This window comes from Glycine max (genome assembly GCF_000004515.6).
Source record: "Glycine max cultivar Williams 82 chromosome 1 unlocalized genomic scaffold, Glycine_max_v4.0 Gm01_scaffold_166, whole genome shotgun sequence".
NCBI lineage: Eukaryota > Viridiplantae > Streptophyta > Magnoliopsida > Fabales > Fabaceae > Glycine > Glycine max.
The window spans coordinates 25,407-32,618 of NW_024464656.1; the positions used below are offsets into that span (position 1 = coordinate 25,407).

At 31.8% G+C, this 7,212-nt stretch overlaps 1 protein-coding gene across 1 annotated transcript; it reads right to left on the minus strand.

Moving 5' to 3' along the window:
- Positions 1-268: 268 nt before the first annotated feature.
- Positions 269-2,338, minus strand: LOC102667317 (uncharacterized). The gene is made up of 3 exons (XM_014774430.3): positions 2,098-2,338; positions 1,073-1,291; positions 269-988 (listed from the first exon to the last, which is right to left on the minus strand). The coding sequence occupies exons 1-3, from the start codon at positions 2,321-2,323 to the stop codon at positions 285-287; spliced, it is 1,149 nt and encodes a 382-aa protein (XP_014629916.2). The 5' UTR covers positions 2,324-2,338; the 3' UTR covers positions 269-284.
- Between the last annotated feature and the right edge of the window lie 4,874 nt (positions 2,339-7,212).

A 7,212-nucleotide genomic window follows, 5' to 3' on the forward strand; every position in this document is an offset into this window, starting at 1 on the left:
AAAGTCATCAACAATCACTAAAAGAGTAATCATTTTAGCCTTACCTAATGACCAAACAGGCTAAGGAACAAATGAATGGTGTTTAATATCCCAAATTAAGAGTCAGACATGTTGACTATCAAGGCCTGCAAAGGTAAAAACTTCTCAGTAAACAGTGGTTTAGAGCAAAATTATGCAGAATACAGAATGAACTTTATTTCCCTGTATATTCAAATATTTATCAGTGATTGTTTGCAGTTTGATGGTAAGTCAAATGATTAGCATTGCATTCATGAGAAGACCTATTAAATAAAGATAAAAACAATGCCAGATACAAGCATTAAATAACAAAGAAGGAATTGCAACATTAAATAGAAACAATACGTTGAAGCATTATCCTTGGAATGAGTTGGAACTGGATGGTAAGAAAAATCTTCGGATGTGATTCCTAGGAATGGGCAGCAATCCATCAAGTTGGAAAAATCAATGTCAGATATGTCAACTTCCTTGTCAGACTCAGATGTATAAACCTCATTAGACAATGATTTGTCCAAGCTCTCAGGCATATTAGAGGCATCAAAGTTCAGTTTGCTCCTTACGTCATCCTTCTTACTTGATTTGCCTGTATCTACTTCGATAGGAGAATTGCAATGACTGTTCTCTTTATAAGCCATTTGTGTTTCAGGGCCAACCATAACTTTGTTGGTTGGATTCATAGTGCAACAAGTAGGACTAGCCTCTCCGTTGCAAGATGCAGCAGGATAAATTTTAGTAGGGGATACATATGTATCACTCTGAGAGGATTGTGTTGTAGGTGTCTTTGGAATTGGGGAATTGTCTGGAACAAAAAGTGGAGGGTGATTGAATGAGCCTTTGACAGCATTGGATCCTTGAACCAGTGATCCGCTGGGTGCACAGTTCCCAGATGATGATTGAGTTGCAGAAGAAGATGGCCAAGAAACTACTTGGTTGTTGACAGCATTACTTGATTGTGGTGATGTGTTTTCACCTGAAAATAAAGATAGAGTAAAAATGCAATTGATGACATTATGAAAGCTTAGAATATACTTAATAGATTCACAGAAAATTATACCTTGGACTTGATTTTTCCTGCCAGGTGGTCTACCACGAGGTTTCTTTGCAACTATAGGCCCATTTACTGCTTCAGTATCTTTTCTCTTCTTGTCAGACACACTAATCATGGGTGTTGAGAAGTTTCCAGTGTCCACATTGGTGTTGACAGGTCTAGTAAGCAACTGTGTATTAGATGTGTTTTGCATGGCAGCAGCAATACTTGTAATAGTAGAAACACCTAATCAAAAAGCAAAGCAAGGTCAAAACATCATTCATATAACTTAAACCCATCAACACCAGCTAATGAGATCACCACACATCCACAGCTGTAACATCGCAACCTCAATTTAAAGTTACTATAACTGACAACAAAATCATTCACAATGATAATTGCTACCACAATTTAAACAGTTTAAAGTAGTTGTTACTGTTGAGATTATAAAAATTGAGGAAAATCCCAAGCAAATCGGGCTTGTGCAACAGCCTACTAAAACCCCAACCCACATGAGGGACTATGAGCATGTTTGGATATAAAGCTAGAAGAGTTTTTGAGAGCTTTTCTACAAGAAAAAAAACTCTATTTCCAACAGAAAAATTCTCAAACAAGCACTACAGTTTCAATGGGTTAAGTAAGGGCAGAATGGACTGTAGGCTATGGACTAAATGACAACACTAAAGAATTGAAGTTGTAGACCACCTTTAAACCAAGAACAACCGACATATAAAAATTAAAACAAGAACATACAATAATGATCAATATGTCAACTCATGATTGCAAGCAAATAAGGCTAATGCAACAACCACTAAAAGCCCCAACCCCTTAAAGAATTTAAATTCATGGGTTGGAGATGAAAATAACTCACAATATGGGACAATAATTTTAATGGATTAAGTAGGGGCTGAATGGGAATGGGTTGTGGGCTTTGGACTCAATGACAGCTCTAAGCAATTACAGTTGCAAACCTCCTTGAATTAAAACAAGAACATACAATGGTAACCAATATTTCAACTCATGATTAGTCAAGGAAAAAAAAAACGTTGTACCTTGAGGAGTTTTGTTATAAACTCTCGGTTGAGGAACTACTGCAAAATTTGCATTCATCCCCGCGACATTCAGTGAGGGTGACCTCTGAAAAGCATTGTAAGTGTTCAGGGCATTCTGCATGCCTTGCAACAGTATTTGAATCCTGTTTTTCTCTTCCATCACCATGACTCTTTCTTGATTCAGGACCACATTTTGTTTCTTCAAAAATATATACTCATTCAGCATCTCCTCCAAAGTCTTCGGCAACTATGCAAAAAACAAAGTAAAAAAATTGGGTCAAGAGACAATATGACAAACCATATTTTGAGAAACCCAATGTATTTAAGTTTTTGGAAATACTTGAATTCAATTTTCACATAATATATTTTCAAGGAGGGCAAAGACTCAACCATTAGTTCAATAACCGGCCCAAAGAGGTTATGATGCCTTAGAAAAAATAAATCTCTACATCTCAAAGATCATAAAATCAATCATGATCTTCATTAATCTTTTTCATTATTTCATTATGTCTAATCCAAATACGCTTCCGCGCTTAGTTTTCATCATGATTTTAGACATGGGAACAACACAATGAAGTTTTATTCATCTTGATGATTGTCAGTAAGAATCAAATTAGGTTGATTGATTAAATCCCTACGTTAAATTCTTGTGTTTGTGTGTGGTGGACTCTAATACGCTGGTAACAACAACAAAAAATAAGGAAAAAGAAAAGAAGGTTGCCAAAAACGCAGAAAGGTGGTCAAGAAACCTGGTTGATTGACGAAGTGGCAAAGAGAGAAGATGCCTCGTTGTGAAAGATGGAACGCGTGCTTAAGAAATTATTGTCGCAGAGGTACTTATCAACAATGAAGGCGACATGAACGGGATTGATGTTCCTCCTTCTTCCGATCGACTCATCTTGGCTTGTGGCTTTCACTTGCCTCCACATTTTCGTTCCCACGAAGAAGAGATGTGTGATTCCCGGTAAAGAGAATTTCTTCCCAAAGAGAAGTGAAATTTAAATGGATGGGAAGATAAGAAATACGAATTTTGGCGCGAAAAAGATCTAAAAGATAACTATCATGAATCACCGCCATACTTTCAAGTTTGAACAGTAGTTTTTTAATTTTTGCCAATTAGAGTTCGGGCGCAATAAAAAATTCTGAATTAAAATTTAAGAATCCGTTTTTACAATAAGCATTTGAATTAATATGGACCATAGATAAAATTAGAGAAAATAAGAGATGCATCTATTTATATAAAAATAAAATACATTTTCACGTGTTAAAGAGGAAGTTTATTGACACTATTTCTTATTTATATATATAGTTGTTTGTTAAATATTAAAGTTAAAAATAATTATTATTACAATTCTTACATTTACCCAGACTTCCTATTAATAATTATAATAATTTTTAAATATGAAAATTACTACCCAATATGGCGGATTTTTGTAAATAAATTACGACAACATTCCCTTGTTTTTTTTACACCTACAGTAATCCTTAATTTTGTTTGAAGAATACTGTGTTTACAAGTTTAATGATGATGCACGGTTATCATTTAATTATAATTTATTATTTATATGATTTTTTACATAAATATCATACAAGTTAACAAATTTATAATTATTCTCGATTATGATTAGATGGTGGTGCAAAAATTTGTACACTATTAATGCATAATTATTTTCCCCTTATATTTACATTCATTATATATATTATATTGACGCCACTTACACATTATATTAACCCTTAATTTTGTTTGAAGAATACTGTGTTTACAAGTTTAATGATGATGCACTGTTATCATTTAATTATAATTTATTATTTATATGATTTTTTACATAAATATCATACAAGTCAACAAATTTATAATTATTCTCGATTATGATTAGATGGTGGTGCAAAAATTTGTACACTATTAATGCATAATTATTTTCCCCTTATATTTACATCCATTATATATATTATATTGACGCCACTTACACATTATATTAACCCTTAATTATTTGAAAAATATCATCTTATGTGTATCCTGATAAGACATTGATGTAATGATAAAAAAAAAGGATGTTAGAATTTACTATTATATAATTCATTGGATTTATTTTTTTTTAGTTATGTTTATTTATTATGAAGTTTTAAATTATTTATTTTAAAATTTAAAATATTTTTTATTTTTCATTACCTAAAATTAAAAAAATCTCAGATCAGTAAATAAATAGTTAAATAAATTTATATATTTTAAAGTATTTAAGATTTTTATTATTCAAAGTTAATTTGTATTTCAAAAATTTTATAACTTTTTATTTGTGGTTAAGCTTTTAAGTTCTTAATTATAATATATATACATACATATATATATATATATATATATATATATATATATATATATATATTAAATATTTTTAATTACTTATTAGTATAATTTGAAATTAAGGCTTTTTTTAATTATTTATTTTTTATCTTATAGAAATATTATTGAAAAAAATGAAGCTTTTAGTTTTTTTTATAAATATATTCTTTCATTGAGTGAGATAATGAATTTAATTTCAATTTTTTTCCAAATAATTGTTAACTGAAAAGAAAATTTAAAACTAAAAGAATGATAGTTATCAGGCTTTCCAAAGTTCTTATTTTGAACTATAATTTAAGGTAGTTTTAAGTAAAAAAAAAAAGTTAAAAATTAGTTAGTAACTAAGAATCGTTGATAGTTGAGAGTTGTTAAAATAATTTTTTGAATTATAAGTGTTTGATAAAATTATCTATTTGATAAATGTAAGATAGCAAAAATGAACATGTTTATTTGATACTTTTATATAATTCTTGATTTTATTTATTAATAAAAAATTGAACTATTTATAATTTTTGAACATTTATATATATATGTAAACAAATTGGAAAAAAATATAAACTTTCCTGCGAGGAGTACCCGCACTTTCCTTCCCTCTACATTATCTCTCATCGATCACCAGACTCCTCCTCTTCCTCCTTTTTCTTTGCGGCCGAAAATTTCATAAACGACAATGTGGAAAACTAACCAACCCAATACGACAGAGTCATTTGGAATTAACAAGATCAGCCGTGTTCATGTTGGCCTCATCATCGACCAGTACCTCAGCGACAACAATTTTTCTCAAACGCGTTCCACCTTTCGCAACGAGGCTTCCTCCCTCTTTTCTGATTCGTTGATCAACGAGGTTAATCCCTTTTGCGTCTTTCTCAACTTCTTTCTTCTAAGGATCTTGTTAAGAAATTAAAAGATGATTGTTGAATAATTTTATTTTTAATTATTTAGGCGTCGAAGAGCTAGATGAGCTTGGGGTAGATACGGGATGAGTATATGTGTTTGAAAGAGCAAAAGGTGATGATGGATCAATAATGGATCGAGGTAATGATTCACATGCTTAGGCAAGGCATACAAAAGGCTGTGGATGTTTACAATACTTTTCAGAGTCCACCTTCACCTAATGTCGAGATGATGAACACAAATTATGCAGTGGTTCCTCAATCAAGGCTTTGTAATGAAACTCCTCCAGGTACAACATTTTTTTCTCAACTAATCATGTGTTGAAATCAAGTAATGATGCATTGACTTTGCTTTGCTTTAATGTTAGGTGTTTCTATTGTCAACACTAATGCAGAAACTGGAAACTTGTCCACCCATGATTTATGTGTATGGCAATAGGAGAAAAGATACTCTAGCAATGAATTTTCCACGTACCAATTGAAAAGAAACCTCGTGGTAGACCGCCCGACGGGAAACTTCCTGTCCAAGGTATAGTTGTCTCCTGGTTTATACATTTATTAATAAGAAAAAAGGATTATACTCTAAAAATGTAAAAAGTTGAACACTATCATCTAATCGCAACCCATTATATATGATCAATTTGTTAACTTTTATGATAATTAGTTTAAAAGTCATATTAACAGTGAATTATGATTGAACAACAATGTAGATATGTTTTATAGTATCAGTAAATGACCATTAAACTCTTTATTAATTATATATGCTTAGTTTTCATCATTTCATCAATTACCTCTTCACTATATCCTTATTCTCTCAGGTCAAAACACAATGTTGCCATCAAGTAATACCATCAATAATCAAGTAATTTCTCGGCCCCCTTCTCCAATTCAATCATCATATGGGAATTTTGCCCCCAACAAATCACGGGCTCAAGGATCTATTGTTACCCAATGCTCATATGTATCCCATCCTAAGATTTCTCCGGTTGCAACATGTAATGGGGAGGCTAGTCCCTCTTGTTGCAATATAATTCAAACCAAGAGAGTTATGGTTAGTCCTACAAATCAAATGTCCTATACAGAGAGTAGTCGTAGCATTTCTCCTGTTAATACTGATTCAGACATGGCAAGTAAGAGGAATCGTGTAAGGGATAGGCTGGATGCCTCTGATAAGCATAAAAGCTTGGACAAATCTGATATTGAATGTTCAGACTGGGAGAAAATCTTACTCAGTGATGTGTTAGGTAATCGAGAAATGCATTACGAAGCCATTTTTCTGACCATTCAGCCTCGACTCATATCCAGGATAATGCTTCAGGTTATTGTTTCTATTTAATATTGCAATTCTGTCTTTGTTATTAATTCAATGTTTCCATTTGACATTCTTTATGTCATTATTTGAATAGATCCTCATGAATGCAATGCTAAGTTTGAACAACTCCTACAGTAGCACTCAAAAAGACATGAATATACAAGGTAATAAAGTTAATTTCATAGGACTGGATTGTTTGACTACAATAAAACTAGATTAATTTTCAAAACATTGATAAATGGTAAAATTACCAATGTGTAACTGATTCAAGTGATGCATTGATTCTTCTTATTTATGGATTCAAATTGATGCCTTGCGTGTGACTAGAAAATTAACACTGTCTTCCTATTCATAGAACCATTAGGGATTTCTTCTAAGTTCTAACAATCAACGTTGCTATAATTATTGACTTGTCAAAACAGAAATTCAAAATGATGAATATTCAAAAGCTTAGGGCTGCATTACAAATCCTAGATTTTAGGGTTGCATTTGTCTTTTCTTCAAAAGCTTGGTCAGTTTTTTCTTGTTCTTCTTTTGCTTTTCTACAGATTGCCTCCATATCTTCAGTATTA